Source organism: Neofelis nebulosa, chromosome 4 (genome assembly GCF_028018385.1).
Source record: "Neofelis nebulosa isolate mNeoNeb1 chromosome 4, mNeoNeb1.pri, whole genome shotgun sequence".
NCBI classification, from domain to species: Eukaryota; Metazoa; Chordata; class Mammalia; order Carnivora; family Felidae; genus Neofelis; species Neofelis nebulosa.
The window spans coordinates 160,140,435-160,156,574 of record NC_080785.1 but is presented as its reverse complement, the minus strand read 5'-3'; the positions used below and the strand labels follow the sequence as shown (position 1 = coordinate 160,156,574).

Here is a 16,140-nt window from a genome sequence, read left to right as displayed (position 1 = left end):
TTGTCAGTGCTGTCAAACATGAACAGGAGGCGATGAAGACAAGAGAATGCTGTAGACAACTCTTTCCAGAAGTAAAGCTTTAATCTTCATGACCCCCCCCCCCCCCCCCCCCCCCCCCCCCGCCAAGCAAGTGGACACCGCTCTGCCCGTTTTACAGACAAGGGAACTGAGCCTTGGCGAAGGCTGGTACCTTGCGGAGGTTTTGCGTGGGTTGGAACCCAGCTGGGCCCAGTTCCAATTAGGCCAAAGGGGTCAGAGGGAGGAGCTTGAGACTAGGATCCAGGGGAAGGAGGGGAGTCACCAGAGTAGGCGGAGAGCTGGGGGAAGGAGTGATTGGGTAGTTGGATTATTGGAGGCTCCACGCTGTTCAGCAACCACCACCACCCCCCCCCCCCAACCTTTCTCTAGGTAACTATCTTTCTTCCTGGTCACCCTAGAACGGTAGAGTAGGGCCAGAGGACAGATTTGGGGAGAGCCTGGGGGAGGAGAGTGGAGAATGTCTTTGGGGGTGGGTCGGCGCGGGGGCGTCGACCCTGCTGCCTCTGAACGCCAAGAGCTGGCGCCAGCTGCGGAGAGCTGCTCCACACCGCAAGCCTGGATACCTCTCCGGGCCTTCCCAGCCGTCTGGGCCCAAGGTGACCGCCTTTCAACCGCAGCTGCTCCTCTAAGCCACGGGCGCGCTGGGTCTGTCCCTCCCTCTTCCCTCAATCTGGAAGTGCACTTGGCCGCGGACGCCTTGCGGACTTTTCCAGGAGGGGTGCGGGGAAGCAGCCTGGGGCTTGACGCGAGCGGCGGGTACACCTCTCGGAAGAAGCCTAGTGGAGCCAGGCACTGGGCGGGGGAGCTTGCGACGCGCCAGGAGAGGGCTCCTGGCGCCCCCTTCAGTCTGAGCTGTGCGCTGCAGGGGTGGAACGTGGATGGACAGCCCGGGGGCCAGGGGCGTTGCTGCCCGCTGGTCTGGGCGGGGCTAGCAAGGCTTCGGAAAGATGGCTTCGGAGCACCCCGGCACCAGAAAGCCGGCGGTTCAAACACCCGACCCAGGACAGAGTTGGGGTCAAGCCTCCCGGGAATGCCGGGGACGTGAGGGCGGAAAGGTGCCAGGGTGGCGCCCCGTTAGTGGAACGGCACCCAGACTTGTCCCCCTGCCGGCGGGCCAAGTCTAGGGAAGCCCTCCTACGAGAAGTCTGGTGCCCTGACCTGACCTGAGGCGCGTCAGTGAACCAAATGCAGTGCCCTGCCGGGGCGCCCCCGCCCCGAGGGCGGGGCCAGGGCGGGGCCCAAGTCTTTCCTGCAGGTGCAGGGGGCGGTGCCCGGCCCTGTCCCCGGGGGCCGTTCTCGGAGGCCAGGGGCGGGTCAGAGAAGCGGCTGAGGTAGGCGACGCCTTAGAACCCGCGGGCGGTGACTGTGCCACAGGTACTGCGCAGGGCACCGTGTCTCAGCTCTGAGCATCAAAACTCCGGCTCTGGAAACTAAGGCTTCCGAACTGCTCCCAACCCTGGACACCGAGGTCCCCGGGCCGGAGAGCGGAGCCCTGGGGTCGTCCGAAGCTCGGGGCCCCGAGCCCCCCGGGTCAGACATCGAAGTCCCGGGGCCTGCCGCAGAGCAGGACGCCGACGTACCCAGGCCAAGAGGCAAGGTCTCCGTGCTCTCCGCGGAGCAGGGCGCGGAGACCTCTGAGCGAGAGAGTGAAGTCCTTGGGCCATCAGCGAGGCTGGACACAGAACGCCCCGGGCCATCCGCAGCTGGGGGTTTTGAGAGTCTCGAGACAGGCGACGACAACCCCGAGCCGTCTGAAGCACGAAGCGCGGGGGTCCCGAAGCACTGTCCTCTTCAGTGTCCCGAGACCTCCTCCTCGGGGTCAGACTCGGAAGCCCCCCTGCTGCATTTTCTACTGCGCCCCGAGACCCCCCAACAGGTCCCCGGGAAGCCGCTTATGGAGACGCCCATCGAGCGAGAAATCCGCCGCAGCTGCGAACGCGAGGAGAGCCTGCGCCGGAGCCGGGGCCTGAGCCCAGGCCGCGCCGGCCGAGAACTCGTCGAGCTGCGCGTGCGACCGGTGCTCAGCCTGCCGGGCCCGGGCCCCGCGCTCCCGCGCGCCTTGGAGCGCGCGCGGGCGGGCGCGCAAATGCAGCGAGACATCGAGCGGGAGGCCCACCGTCAGGCGGCGCTGGCGCGTCCCGCGGCCCCCAGAGCAGTGCGCCCGGCCGCCGCCGCAGCCGCTGGGCGAGCTCAAGCGATTCTTTGAGACCGCCGCGGGACGCGGCTCCTCGCCGGCGGAGGAAGGCGGCGCGGGCCCGCAGGGGCTGCCGGATCCCGGAGGCCGGCCTCGCTTGGCCGTGCAAGGCCGGTGCCCGGTGCTGGCCCGTGCCCCGCCGCGGGTCGCGCCGTCGCTGCTGGAGCAGGAGGTGCGCGAGGTGCATGAGCGCGAGCGGGAGCTGCAGCGCCAGAGGCTCAGCGTCTACGGCACCGCTGAGTTCAAGGAGCCCGCGCCGAGCCTCACGGGTAAGCCACGCGCGCCCCCACTCTAGGGACTCTCAGGGCTCCAGCCGCCCTCACCAACTGCCCAACTCCAGGAGCCTCTCTTCTGGCACTTAGGGTACCTCCTTGGGGCTCCCAGACTCCTGGGGCCCTCTCTCAACTCTCCGTTCACTGCCCCACCCCTTTAGGGCTGCTCTCTCTCTGTGCTCCACGCCCTACTCTGAATGGTCGACTCCTGGATACATCTCACCTAGGCTTTGGGTGGGAGGAAGGGAGGAGGATTCTAGATGCCTTTATAGGATTCCAGGGAACCTGCCTGGGTTCTGACACTCCTGGATGCTCCCTGTGAATTTGCGGGTTTCCACCTCCCCATTCTGGGTTCGCCTCCCTCCTTCAGGTTGCTTCCTCCTCCCGAATGGAGGCCTCCATGGGAAGGAGGGTAAACGCCTGTGTGTTTAAGGGGCGCGGCCGGTCTCCTTGGTGCTGGCCGCCTCCAGCTGGTGACAGGAGGGGCAACCCCGGCTGAGTGTCCCTTCCCCCGCAGCGAGCAGGGGCGACGGAAAGCTGGCAGTGATCTGGCCTCCCCGCAGAAAGGCATCGGAGAAAGGCTTGGAGCAGGTGGGAGCCCTTTTCCCTCCCTCTTCGCTCAAGCGCAAGTCGCTCTTCCCTCACCTCTCCTCCCCAGGGTGTCAGGATGCTGGGCCAAGGAAATGCACCCCCGCGCCCCTGGAAGTTACTCTGGGCTAGGACACAAAGTTCTGGACACGGTGACAAGGATGCCATAGTCCCGGGAACCAAGCTGCCCCACCCTGTGCATGAGTGTCACTCCCACGGTGCCCGGGTCTCTGAGGTCGGCCTTCTGTCTGGCCTCCTCTCCCCAGGAGGAGCGGAAGCCTTGAGGTTCCAGTAGGTTGGGACACGCTGCCAGAGGTAACACGCACATCAGAGGAAACTGGCAGGGGCGCCAGGGAGTGCCCTCCGAATCCGCTGAAGGCCTGGAGAGGGTCAGCAGTCTGCTCCGGGGAAGATGAAATCGACCAGCTCCTCTTTGCGAAATTGACCATTCTCTTCTATAAAACTATTAGTCCACGTTGGGAAACACCACCACTGTCAATCCTGCCAGTGAAACTGTCCAGCCCTTCTCTGCCTAACTGCGAACTGAACTGGCCTCTGCCTCCGGCCTTTACCGTTCGAGTAAATGCCTCGGCTACCCTCACTCCCCAATAAAGCCCCTTCTTTCTGGGCAGTGCAGGCTGTTTTCCTCTGGGTGCTCTTATTTTGGGCTGGGGCGGGAGCGCGTTTGGCGGAAGAAGGCCTGAGGAAACCATAGGAGGTGCCATCCGGAGTATGGAATGTGCCCTTATCGCCCAGTTCTGGGGCTGCTGGTCTCCCCCGGCCCGGCCCGGGTCCTGGTGCCCCCTGGCGGCGCGGGCGCGAACTGCGGTGTTCGGACAAACTGGCTCATGCCCTCCCTTTTTCCAGACTTCTTCAACATTTATTGTGCCAGTGCCAATGGTATGCCCGGGAGCTGGGCGCTGGCTAGACAGAGGTGATAAGAGGTTGTTCCTGATTTGGGGACGTAAGCAATAGCTACCAAAAAAAGGGGGGGTGGTGGTGGCGGTGAGGGTACAAACTTCTTCGCAGGGCATACAAAGCCATTTATGATCTGTCCAGCTGTTGCAAACCTCACATGTGTGTAGACCCCAGACAAATATTAAGGAGAGAAGTGGGGTATGCTGGGAAATGCCTTGTTTCAACGCGCAGGTAAGTGTTCCTCCATATCCGTAGTGAGTGAGCTTCTGATTTCCAAAAGCAAGGGGGAAACCTAGCCTTTAAAAGAGAAATCTCAGGGTGCCTAAGTGGCTCAGTCAGTTGAGCATCCGTGGCTTGATTTCGGCTCAGGTCACGATCCCAGGATCATGGGACCAAGGCCTCCCTGCTTCCCCTGCCCCTGCTGGGCTCTTCAGTGAGTGTGGAGCCTGCTTAAGATTCTCTCTCTCTCTCTCTCTCTCTCTCTCTCTCTCTCTCTCTCTCCCCCTCCCCCTCTGCCCATCTTCCTGGCTCACATGCCCTCTCTCTCTTAAAAAAAAAAAAAGAGGGGTGCCTGGTGGCTCAGTCAGTTAAGCATCTGACCCTTGTTTTTGGTTCAGGTTATGATCTCACAGTTTGTGAAATTGAGCCCCACATCAGGCTCTGTGCTGGCAGTGCAGAGCCTGCTTGGGATTCTCTCTCTCTCCCTCTCTTTCTGCTCCTCCTCCACTCATGCTGTCTCTTTCTCAAAATAAATACGTAAACTTAAAAAAATTTCAAAAAATTTTTAATGTTTATTTTGAGAGAGAGGGAGAGAGAGAGCTAGAGCACAAGTGGGGGAGGGACAGAGAGAGAGAGGGAGATGCAGAATCTGAAGCAGGCTTCAGGCTCTGAGCTGTCCGCACACAGCTGATGCGGGCATCGAACTTGTGGACCGTGAGATCATGACCTGAGCCAAAGTTAGTCGCTCAACCGACTGAGCCACCCAAATAAATAAACTTAAAAAAATGTTTTATTTATTTTTGAGAGAGACAGTGTAAGCAGGGGAGGGTCAGAGAGAGAGGGGGGAACAGAGGATCTGAAGTGGGCTCTGTGCTGACAGCAGACAGCCTGATGTGGGGCTCAGTCTCACAAACTGTGAGATCACGACCTAAGGCGAAGTCGGACGCTTAACCGACTGAGCCACCAAATGCCCCTAAATAAGTAAACTTTAAAAAAAAGAGAAAGAAAGAAATCTACTGAACTTTAAATGTGACTACTTAGAAACATTTTAAAACGGGGTGTGGGGCACAAGCATGTTAATAAGCAAAGCCTGTTTGTAGTAGAGCTTGTAGCTGTCGATTGCCAAGCCCTCCTTCATTTCCCTCCCAAGCCGGGTGGCTCAGGCCCCTCCCCCCGATGGAGTTCAAGAGTTTGTGGACACCCTAAGTTGAAAAAGTGTATCGTTGCAGTTATATTCTGTGGTTTTACGGTATCAGCTTCTTAGGGGTGCACTGAGACCCAGAAAAGACCCAGGAATGATTTAGAATCATTGTTTAAACTCTTGGATTTGTCCAACACTGTATGCCCTGGGTCTAGCAACAGACTTGATCCTACATAGGACAAGTAGCTAATGAAGAACTAAAGAATGCTCACACAGCATTGCACCCCAAGAGCAGCTCAGCCCAAGAAGGAACCACACCCCATCCCATCATCACCACACTGAGCACATGCTTGATGGTGACTCTCAAAGGTCTGGAGAGAAAACAAAGAGCCAGTGCTGCCAGGATGGGAAATGGAAACACCCAGAGCACATTAAAAAAAAAAAAAAAATTATTTTTTGGCGGGGGCGGCGGGCAACGAGAGAAGAAGAGAGAGAATTTCAAGCAGGCTCTGCACTGTCAGTAAAGAGCTGGACATAGGGCTGGAACTCACGAACTGCAAGATCATGACCTGAGCCGAAATCAAGAGTCACAGGCTCAACTGACTGAGCCACCCGGGGGGCCCAGCATCTGTATTTTTTAAAGCTCTATGGGTGCTTTCCACATGGAGCCAAGTTTGAGGACCATCATGTAGATGTAGGCCAGCAGTCCTCAAAGTGTAGTGCCTGGACCAGCAGCATCAGGATGGCTTGGGATTTTGTCAACAAACACACATTCTTGGGTCCCACCCCAGACTTAAAAATCAAACCTTCCACATGATTCCACGCTCAAGTTGGAGAATCATGCGTATAGATAGTTCCTGAGCGACAGGATCCAGGAAATCAGGCCTGTTTCTTTCCTCTCCCAGAACCTCACACCAGAAACCTTTAATGTTTATTTATTTATTTATTTTTTGAGAGAGAGAGAGCATGAACTTAAGCAGGGGAGGGCACAGAGGGAGACAGGAATCTGAAGAAGGCTCCAGGCTGCGAGCTGTCAGCATGGAGCCCGACGTGGGGCTCGAACTCACAGACTGAGAGATCCTGACCTGAGCGCAAGTTGGATGCTTAACCGACTAAGCCACCCAGGTGCCCCCAGAAGCCTTTAGTCTTAAGTGGCCTGTGGATTTGTCTTAAGGGAGACAGTCTCAAGCTATGTGTGGCTGGTCTGAACTGAAATATGCTGTAAGTATGAAATATCAGATTGCAAAAACTCAGTACCCCCAAAAGGGAAATATCTCATTAATAGTTTCTCGCATAGATTACAGGTTGAAATAATATTTTGGATATGTTGGGTTAACTAAAAATATCACTAAAATTAACCTGACCTTTTTTTCCCCTCATTTTTAATTTTTATTTTGAGACACAGAGAGGGAGACAGAATCTCAAGCAGAGCCCCATGAGGGGCTCAAACTCAAGAATGGTGAGATCATAACCTGAGTGGAAGAGTTGGATGCTTAACGGACTAAGCCACTCAGGCGTCCCTTTACCTCATTTTTCATATGTGGTTACTAGAAAGTTTGAAATTACATGTGACTTGCGTTTTTGGCTCAATTTAAACTTCCATTTAATTAAGCTAGAGTCTTACAGTGTATGTCACTCACAGGCACTAACTTAAATCAGTATTAGGCAGCTTCAGAATCCCCTTGAACTCAGACCAAAAAATCTTTGATGAAATCAGAAATTGTCACCAGAAGCTGTCTCCCCCCGCCACCCCCCAAAGATAAAAGGTTTTGGCGTCCATTCTTGATTCATTTTACCTCTCACGTCCGTTTTTGTCATCTTAAACTGGTGCTTACAATACTATGTGCCTTTGTGCCTGGGAGTTTTAGGTAAGCTTAAGTGCTTTGCTCAAAAGCATAAATGCTAGGTCTCTCCTCCTCCGACTCCAAAAATGTTACCAGGAATGAAAAGGCAGCCCCTACGGGGGTAACTGGCAGATGAGTGACACCCGGGTCAGGAATGACACCCTTCCCTTCGCAAGGGACCAGCTGTAATCAGAAAGACCCGGTTCAGGATGGAGCTCCCCCACTCGCGCGCTGTAGCTTTCGAAGAGGTGAGTTCACTTCTCTCAACCCGTGACTCCTTTCCAGTCCAAGGTTGGAGTGGAGCTTAGAGATCCCAAGCTGGAGTTCCTTACGGCTTTCCCATCCCGCGCGCGCTCCGGACACCCCGCGAAGTAAGATGACCTGCCCACTCCATGACCCAAAAGCTGGAAGAGGAAGATTTGACTTTGGCCTTTAGGAAACTGATCACGGGCCCTTTGCTGATGCACGTCGGGAAATATAGTCTCTTCGGTAAAAAGAAGTCACTTCCGGGTCAAAATACGAGAGTGGGCGTGGCCCTGGGGTCCCTTCCCCCATTGGGCGTTGAATTTCCCGGCTACCCAAAACTTGAGGTTTTCTGGGTTCCGGTTGTTGACAGGCACTGCTACTTCCCTTTTAGCTTCATGTGCGCCTCTGCGCATGCCTTGAGAGCTGGTCCGCCAGTCAGGGGACTTTGGTTTTGTTTCAAAGACTACATTTCCCAGAAGGCCGCGCAGGTGGGCGGGGCCTCCTCGCCCCAAGGGGTGGGGCGCGGCGCACCGAGCGGACGCCGAGCCTGTGACCTCTTTCTTTCTTTTATTTAACGCAAAACTGGTGTGTCCCCGCGCAGGGCTCCGCGGCCAGGTCGGACCCGGTGCGAACGGGCCAGCTTGGCCTGGCCCCTTGGAAGGCGAGGCCGAGGTGCACTAGGAGAACGAGTGAGCCCCTCCCCTGCTCCCTCTCCTGGAGTTTGGAACTGTCAGGCTCCGGCTCCCATTCTCTCTCCAGGTTCAAGACCCCTGCGCGGCCCACGCCGCGGGCCCCGTCGCGCTCGGGGGACGGGCCGGGCCTGACTGGCCCGTGAGAATCTGCACCAGCAGGTCGGTGGCCAGCATGTGCGAGGGCTCCTCGAAGCCGATGGTCAGCAGTTGCTGGTAGTCCCCAGGAGGCTGCGGGCACAAGATCCTGGGGCAGGGACAGACAGGCCGGGACGTGAGCGCCCCCAGCTTCTCGGGAACCCCTCCCCTCCGAGTGAGAGGCCGGTGGCTGAAAGAGGCTTTGTTTCAGCTGGGGGGTGGGAAAAACCCTGGAGGGGTGGGGAGTGCTTTTCTTGTTGCTGAGAAGCCTAGAGCTAATGGCTCTGGGAGGTTGAACAGCTCTAGCCCTGACCTGGCCTATCACCCAGTTAAACTTAGCTGTGTGCCCTTGGGCAGGTAACTTAACCTCTCTGAGCACCTGTTTTTTCTTTGTAAAATGGGGCCTGTAGTATAGACCTCAATGGGTTGTGACACAAGTCTGCATAAAGCACTTTTCAGGGCACAATAAAATGCTCTCCTTATTACCAAGGGAAACAATGTGGGGGGAAGTGGATGGTCTTTGGTGAGGTTCTGCCCCTCCCTCCAGGGCCCAAGCCCACCTTGCCATTGTTCTAGTTCTTACCACGAATAAAGGTCATCCTCAGCTGGTCCTAGCGGCACCCATCTGCCAATGGACCACAGCTTCTGGATCTGGGGGCATGAATTGGCTGGACTCTTGCCTGTGTCTTCCCATGTATCTCGATAGCACAGGAAGTAGCTGGGAGGGGAGGAGGGTATTAATTAAGAACGAGCAGTTTCCTTCTTCAGTTGAGGGCTTTGATGGGGGGGGGGCGTGAGGTGGAAACTCATCAGAATTTGCCCTCAAGTTCTCAGGTAGGGATGTGGCTCCATATGGAGGCCTTTTCTCCTTGCCAGCCTACTTTTAAGATGAGGACTTTTTTAATGGGAGGGTGAATTTTTTTAAAAAGTGGGGATGGCCTTTCAAAGATCTTTTGTTTCCCGCCGGGCTTTCCATGCTTTGGTGGTGGTGGTGGTGGTGGTTCAGAGGCCCACGCTGGCATTCTGCACAGAGAGGGGAGAACTTTCATTTTCTCAGGGGACTCACTAATCCACGCGGGAATCTTGCCCCCTGCCGCTGGGCTCTGGGGCGGTTTCCAGATTCCAGCGCATCTTCTTATAGAGGTATCGGGGGAAGCGGCTGGCGGTGTAAGCGGCTGGGGCACAGTATCTGAAGATGGACACCTCGTGGGACGGGCTGATGGAGAACCTTCCGCAGAAGAAACAGGAGATACTGGCAGGAGACAGGACGGTGGGAAATGAGGCCGGGCTCTGGACGCCACCCTCTCCCCACCCCACTCCAGTCTCCTACCCTTTTACCTTAGGGGGTCGGTCTCCTCCAGGTCCACAAACCCAAAGGAGGCATACATGAGGACCAGCTGTTCTAGGCGCAGGGTCAGCTGTTGGGAGATCTCCAACAGCTGCATGGAAGAGGGGGCATAATGAGATTAGCTGGCCTGCCCGCATCGCCCTCCCCCCACCATTTCCCAACCCCGAGGAATGAAGAAAGGGGCACAGGGTCTAGAAAACCTGCTCCACACACCCCCTTTCGGACCAGCTCCTGCAGGACTCCATAGATGGGGGGCACACTCCTCGCGGCTGCCTCCAGGTAAAGAAAGTAGGGCTCACACATCTGTAAGAAGGTGGGCATGGCCTTTGCCAGCTGTTCCTTCTGCACTCGGTCCCTGCTAAAGAGAGAAAGGGGCCTTTGCCTGGGGTCCCTCATTCCCCACTCACTGGCAACCAGTCTTCCTGGCCTGGAACCCCTATGGCAAAATCCCCCTGCGCCAGGACTTTCTCAGAGTATCTTCCAGGACCATTTGCATCAAAGCCATTTGGAACACTTGTTAAGGTGCTGACACCTGAATTCTACAACCGACTTTTCACTCAAAATGTCCTGTAGGGTGGAGCCCAGAAATCTAGGGTTTCAACAGCCTCCCAGAGGATTCCAATGGATACTGAAATGTGAGAATTACAGTCTCTTCTCCCCTGGGCTGGGAATCACATTATCCTTTGGGGTCCCACACTGGTAGCCAGAGGGTCAAGTCTGGCACAGATTGGTTTTGTTTAGCCTGCCCAGGGTTCAAAATATAAGCCAACAGTTAAAAACTAGGAGAACCGTCCTCTGAATTGGCAACCCCTGGGGGCCGCGTAATAGCAGGCCCTCCCTAACCCCAAATTTCTACACAGTCCTTATCACTCTTCGAAATTGGATCCTCAATCAACTAGCTTCATTTACTGTCTCTGGCTCCTAATGCTTTTGAGTTTGCGAACCTAGCGTGCGTTGCCTATCCTGTTGCTCTCCTCAGTCTCATTCCGGGGGACCTAGGACCCCACCCAGCACCACCTGTAAAGTAAGTAGCTCTGGAAATCATCTGCCTTCTTGAGCAGGTAGCGGAGCTGTTCGGTGATGGGGCTGAACATGGTGTCCAAGGGTAGGCGAGGAGGGGCGGGCCCTGGGCCCAGGGCCAGAGGCTGGGGGGAAGGAGTAGCGGTAGAGGCCTCGGGGAGCTGTCCCTGGACGTCCTCCGGTTCCGCCTCGGGTGGGTCCCCAGGTCCGCCAGGGGACGCCAACCAGGAGGGATCTCCGCAGGGCTGTGCCCCAGGTTCCAAGTCGTCCGCGGGCGGTGTTTCCCCAGGGCTGGGGGGCAGCGGCTCCACGAACCACTGTTCGGTAGCCATCGTGGGGCCGCAGGAGGGGAACGCAGCTCTTTAAGCCTCCGCCGCTCTCGTTGGCCGCGGGTTTGACCCCGCCCCGGGAACCTCGGACTTGCCCGGACTGGGAGCGCGGCCCCCTCCAACTCGCCCCTGCCTCGACCTCTCGGTCGGGCGGCGCCGCGCGGAGGGAGTTCGCCTCGTTTGAATTTCAACACGCAGGAGGGGCGCGCCGCTTCGGTCCGCGGTGCGCGCCCGCGGGGCCCCGCGCAAACGCGCGCTCCCGGAACCTGGCTTGGGGGACGCGTCCAAGGGGGGCGACCTGGGCCGGTCCTGGCGCGGCCACGTCCCGGGGTGTGGCTGGGGGGGCCAGCGCCTTTCTCGCTCCTAAGCCGTTTCCTGGGGAGGAGGGGTCTTTACCGAGCGTCCAAACTCGGGGCGCAGGTACATAAAGGGAGGAAGCCCCGGCCTCCAGAAGTCTCTGACTCTCTGGCTCCAGAATCTGTATATTAAAAAAAAAAAAAAACAAAAAACAAACCCCCCCCCCCAAAAACACAACTCTAATGGAGTTGAGAAACTGCATTAGAACTTAGTGGGGATTGGGATATCAGTGGCTGCTTTCTACGGATAACAATCCTAAAAATCTTCACTTGGAAAAACGTGCGTGTCCCATGGTCTCATCCCTTCTGTTCTTCTTACTGGTGAGGACCGGTGAAGCCTGGAGACCCTACCATGGGCCCAAGACAGACCCCTGCCCCCAATAGTTATAGACTGGATTCTTGGTGGCTTGCAAAGGCTGACTACATACGGCTATAAAGCTAAATACACTAATTACATTTAAAAAGACTCTGGGTAAAGAACTCAGACAGGTGTCTGACCCCACCCTGTGTGACCCTGAGCAAGCATCTTTGCTGTGCTGAGCCAGTTGCCTCTTCTGGAAAGTGGGTTTTTATGAGCTCTCTGCCTCACTGGGCTGGGGAGAGAACAACGGAGAAAATGCTCATAAAGCCTAGTTAACTGCTGGTCACTCAACAAGTATTTGAGCACCTACTGTGTGCCAGAGCACTGTTCTGAGCATGGGGAGAGGACGGCACCTGATCTCCTGGAGCACTTCGTGTTCTAGCTGGCTGTGAGGCAGCCCCGTGCACTACCTGGTTTCTTCCTCCAACAACTCTGTTAACCTAGACTCTCCCGGAGGGCCCCCCGCCCCTGCCCCCCCCCCCCGTTTGCTCTTACCCCCCTCCCCCACTCCATTCATGAAGTGAACTCCCGGCATTTTTTTTTAAAACTTTATTTAAAAAACCTTCGGTGCAATATTAAAAAGCAATACGGCCAGCTGGAGCGACAACCAACAGAAAGAAAGAGGGTTAGGGAAGACCCAGGGACCCCACCCCGGCTATTCCCAGGGGCTGGAGGCCAGGGGCAGACCAGGATGGGGCGTGGGTGGTGGGGGAGAGAGGAAAGGCCACCCACCAAAATGAACAGGCAGAACAAAACATTTATATAGGAAACATCTGGCTGAACTGAAGAGGACCTAGGGGAGATGGGAAGCCCCCATTTTTTTTTTTTTTTTTCAAAAATGTCCTAGACTTGGGGGGGGGGGGGAGGTTGGCTTCCTGGGGTGAAATGAGCAGGCCCTGTTCTCACCCCACACTCCTCTATCATGGAGTACAGGATGTGCTGGGGGCCAAATGTATGTATGCTGGGGAAACACAGGGAAGAGAGGAGTAGGGAGGAACACCCCCTCACTGGAATCTGTTAGGAGGGCTGAGAGCATCCCCATCCAGCTCCTGGACTCTGGGGGTTTCGGGTGAGATGGGGGCTGGAATGGGTTGGGGCAGGGGAGAGGCTGGGTGCTCAGCCTAGAAAGCCATCGGGGTCGTCATCCTCAAAGTGGCCTTGTTGCAGCACCTTGATGTGGTGCTCGTAGATTTTCAGGGCTGGGCCCAGGCGGATGGACAGGCCAGTCAGCACATCTGTGCGCTGCATGAGCAGCAAAGACTTGCCATCGATTTCCTGGGTGGGACAGACAGACAGAGTCAGAGCAGATCCCCCTTCCCCCCCACCACTGAGGCCCTGGGATAGAGAGGGGTACATTGAGGGTTGGGAACTCACCTGCTCTTGGAAAGCTGTTGCCTGCTCAGGGAAGCCGGCCTCAGTGAAGTACTCGACCACGTCCATCACTGTCCACTCCACAGGGTCAGCCGGCTTCTCTTTGCGCCCAGAACTGTGGCAGAACAAGGGGAACCAGTGAGTAGCGATACTCCTCTGGTTCTATTACACGTCGGTAGGCAACACCCCCATGGCTCAAATACCCCAACTTACGGACAGCCAAAGGGGGTCCCATCAGCCCCAGGGAGGGCTGGTTTTCCTGGGGGCAAAGGCACAGGGGACGGGGAGTCTGGCCCAGTGGCAGCAGAGGCTGGGAAAGAAAAAGCATATGCCTGTGGCTTTGTCTTGGGGCTCAGTTCCTCCCCATCAGGCAACCTTCCCCAACTCAGAGAGAGCCTTACCTGATCCCCCTTCCTTATTCATGGCTGCCATGGAGAACACTTGGCGGGTACCACTGCCTGGTGCTGGCCCCCGGCCCTCATCCTGGCCCTGGAGGGGTCCACAGGGTGTCCACTCCTTGACCCTCTCCTTGGCACTCTGAGGGCCTCGCTCGCCATTAAGCTGGTGGTGCTGGGCACCTGCTGGACGGTCACCCTCCGGCACTTCCGATCCCTCTGACACGTCGTCTTCATCATCTTCATCTTCATCATCTTCTTCCTCTTCTTCCTTCTCAAGCACCCGCTCTTCTCCACCTCTCTGGTGCCAGGGAGAGAAGCAGGAAGAGGTGAGTAGCTGTTCTGGCCTTTCGCCCAGTCCCTGTGATCCAGGATCGAGTGGTGTGCTTACCACCCACCTTTAATATCAACACGGACTAACTTTTACGCATTCAGTCCGTGCCACGCTCTGTGTTAATAAAGCCCTTAGTAGCCAAATCTCACTAAACTCGCTCCACAACCTCAAGGGGTCGCTACTGCTATTAAGTCGCGTTGTACAAGCAGAGGAAACTGAGGCTCGGGAAGATTAAGTCACTTGCCAAGGTCACCACGGGCCGAACCCGCAGGGAAGACGCGAAAAGCCAAGGCCGCCCGCCACCCGGTTCCTCCCGGGACTCGCGCCCCACCACCAACTTCGCCCGCACCTGCCTACAGCGCGGCACCCAGCCCCCCCACCCCGCCCTTTCCCCGGCGCGCTCACCTTGCTCCGCGACGCGCGGGCGCTGGCGGCCGGCGGCGCCCGTCCGGGCCTGTCCCCGCGGGGCAGCGCGAGCGCTCCGAGGCGGGTGCGCTCCAGGCGGCCCCGCGCTGCCGCCTCTTCCTCCAGCAACCCCTGCACGCGGCCGCGGGTCAGGCGACCGCCGGCGCCGCCGCTGCCCCCGAGGTAGCGCACGACTTCCCGCAGGCTCACGGGCCGCGCCGGGCCGCCGGCCCGCGCCGCGCCCCCCTCCGGCGGCTGCTGTGGCTGCGGCGGCGGCGGCTGCTGCTGCTGCTGTGGCGGCGCCGGCGGCTGTGGCGGCGGCGGCAGCGGCGGCTCCCGGGCGGCGACGGCGGGCGGGGGGGCGCGGCGCGGGCCGGCCGGGGGCGCCACTGCCGGAGGAGCGGCAGGCGCGGGCGGCGGCGCGGCCAGGGGCGCGGCCCGCTGCGCGCGGGGGCCCGGCTGCGCGGGGCCGGGCGAGGGGGGCGCTGTGGCGGCGGCAGCGGCGGCCGCGCGGGGCGCCCGGGCCGGGGCGGCGGCGGCGACGGGCGCGGGCGGTGGCGGCGGGGCGGGCGTGGGCGGCGGCGCGGCGGCGGCGGCGGCGGCTGGGCCCCCGCGGGGGGCGCGCGGCGGGGCCGGCGGGGTGGCTCCGCGCCGGGGCGGCTGGACGCGCGCCGCGTTGCGGTACGAGATGCTCCCCTTGTAGCTGACCCGGAGCACGGCGCGCTGCTGGATCAGTTTCTCGAGCTCGGCGCGCGTGCGCTCCGGCTCCGGGCCGTGCCGCCGCCGCACCATCCGGCAGATGCGCTCCAGGTCCGGCCGCGCCTTGCGCGAGCGCAGCGAGTCGATGGTGTCCAGGATCCACTCTTGGTAGTGCGGGGAAGCGGCGGACGACGAGGCAGCGGCCGCCGTGGTGGCGGCCGCCGCCGTCTCCGGCGGGGGTAGGGCCGGGGGCCCCGCCATGCCTCCCGCCCGGCCCGGCTGCACCGTGCGCGCTGCCTCCCTCCCAGCGCGGCGCCCCCCTCTCCGGCTCCCCTCCCTCCGCCGCTGCCCGCCTCCTCCGCCTCCCCCCCCGGGGGGCGCAGCGCCTCGGCGGAGCGGCGGCGGCGCTGCTGTTTCTTTGCAAAAAAAAAAAAAAAAAAAAGCGAGAGAGAGGGAGCGAGAGAGAGAAAAAACAGTGAGAGAGAAAGAAAAGAGAGAAAAAAATATGCACACACTCACTCACTCGCACGCACGCACACACAGACCCGCTTCTGCTGGGCGCGCGCGGGGCCGGGGATGCGAGGAGGGAGGAGGGGAGCGCGGCGCGGCCGGCCCCTCCCCGCCGCCGCCGCCGCCGCACGCGCGCCCTGCGCCCGGGACACTCCGGCCCCCCTTCCTTCCCTCCCTCCCTCCTCCCCGCCGCCCGCCTTCCTCCCTCCCACCCCCACGCGCCCGCTTTTAAGGTGGAGCTCGGGCCCCCCGCCCGCCCCCTTTACCCTGCGCTCTCGCTCACTCTGGCTCGCTCCGGCCCCCCCTTACAACTCCCGCGCGCTTTTTAAGGAGGCGCCGTGGAGTTGGCGCCGGGGCGGGGGCGGGGGAAAGCGGCGGGCGGGGGAGGGGGAGGGGAGCGCCGGGGGGAGGGGAGAGGGGGCGGGCGGGGCGGGCGGGCGGCGCTCGGCCGCCCTCCAGCCATTGGGCGCGGGACCCAGACGTCCCCGGCGCCCAGCCCCCCTCTCCACGCCTCCCCGGCGCGCTCCGCTCTCGGGACCGCACTTACCGGGAACTCGCCGCCCGCGGGCCGGGCCGCTGCGCTTGCCGGGCGCCGCGGGGACCCTCGGACTGTCGCCGCCCCCGCGCCCCAACGGCGCGCTTGTCCCCGCGCTCCGCGCCGAGGATGCGGGGAGGGGGGCGCGCACCGTCTCCCCCACCCCTTACCCCCCCCTTGCCGGGGCCG

General features: G+C 59.6%; 3 protein-coding genes across 4 annotated transcripts; 1 reads left to right on the top strand and 2 right to left on the bottom strand.

The window, feature by feature from the left end:
- The first annotated feature begins 123 nt into the window (after positions 1 to 123).
- Positions 124 to 3,724, top strand: MISP3 (MISP family member 3). Its single transcript, XM_058727760.1, is given in 4 exon segments — positions 124 to 2,185; positions 2,187 to 2,502; positions 3,023 to 3,096; positions 3,360 to 3,724. Coding segments are annotated over 4 exon segments (660 nt in total). The 5' UTR covers positions 124 to 1,933; the 3' UTR covers positions 3,378 to 3,724.
- A 4,290-nt stretch (positions 3,725 to 8,014) lies between these two features.
- On the bottom strand, positions 8,015 to 11,130 carry C4H19orf67 (chromosome 4 C19orf67 homolog). 2 transcript variants are annotated; one of them, XM_058727758.1, is made up of 6 exons: positions 10,654 to 11,130; positions 9,850 to 9,994; positions 9,627 to 9,727; positions 9,355 to 9,540; positions 8,872 to 9,006; positions 8,015 to 8,397 (listed from the first exon to the last, which is right to left on the bottom strand). In XM_058727758.1, exons 1-6 carry the CDS (start codon positions 10,986 to 10,988, stop codon positions 8,223 to 8,225), a joined length of 1,077 nt encoding a protein of 358 aa, XP_058583741.1. In that variant the 5' UTR covers positions 10,989 to 11,130; the 3' UTR covers positions 8,015 to 8,222. The 2 variants fall into 2 exon arrangements, with proteins under 2 accessions (XP_058583741.1, XP_058583742.1); XM_058727759.1 differs by having other exon boundaries at positions 9,850 to 9,991.
- Positions 11,131 to 12,509: 1,379 nt separating this feature from the next.
- On the bottom strand, positions 12,510 to 15,770 carry SAMD1 (sterile alpha motif domain containing 1). Its single transcript, XM_058727753.1, has 6 exons — positions 15,683 to 15,770; positions 14,208 to 15,322; positions 13,475 to 13,769; positions 13,287 to 13,383; positions 13,077 to 13,188; positions 12,510 to 12,977 (listed from the first exon to the last, which is right to left on the bottom strand). Exons 2-6 carry the CDS (start codon positions 15,165 to 15,167, stop codon positions 12,819 to 12,821), a joined length of 1,623 nt encoding a protein of 540 aa, XP_058583736.1. The 5' UTR covers positions 15,168 to 15,322; positions 15,683 to 15,770; the 3' UTR covers positions 12,510 to 12,818.
- Between the last annotated feature and the right edge of the window lie 370 nt (positions 15,771 to 16,140).

Coding starts and splice junctions, on each gene's coding strand:
- C4H19orf67 (XM_058727758.1), bottom strand. CDS start 10,988: ATGGCTACCGAACAGTGGTTCGTGGAGCCGCTGCCCCCCAGCCCTGGG. Junction 9,541..9,626: donor GAGGAGACCGACCCCCTAAG/GTAAAAGGGTAG, acceptor GTCTCCTGCCAG/TATCTCCTGTTTCTTCTGCG. Junction 8,398..8,871: donor GAGGATGACCTTTATTCGTG/GTAAGAACTAGA, acceptor TCCCTGCCCCAG/GATCTTGTGCCCGCAGCCTC.
- SAMD1 (XM_058727753.1), bottom strand. CDS start 15,167: ATGGCGGGGCCCCCGGCCCTACCCCCGCCGGAGACGGCGGCGGCCGCC. Junction 13,770..14,207: donor CCCGCGCGTCGCGGAGCAAG/GTGAGCGCGCCG, acceptor CCCTGGCACCAG/AGAGGTGGAGAAGAGCGGGT. Junction 13,189..13,286: donor GGGACCCCCTTTGGCTGTCC/GTAAGTTGGGGT, acceptor GTTCTGCCACAG/TTCTGGGCGCAAAGAGAAGC.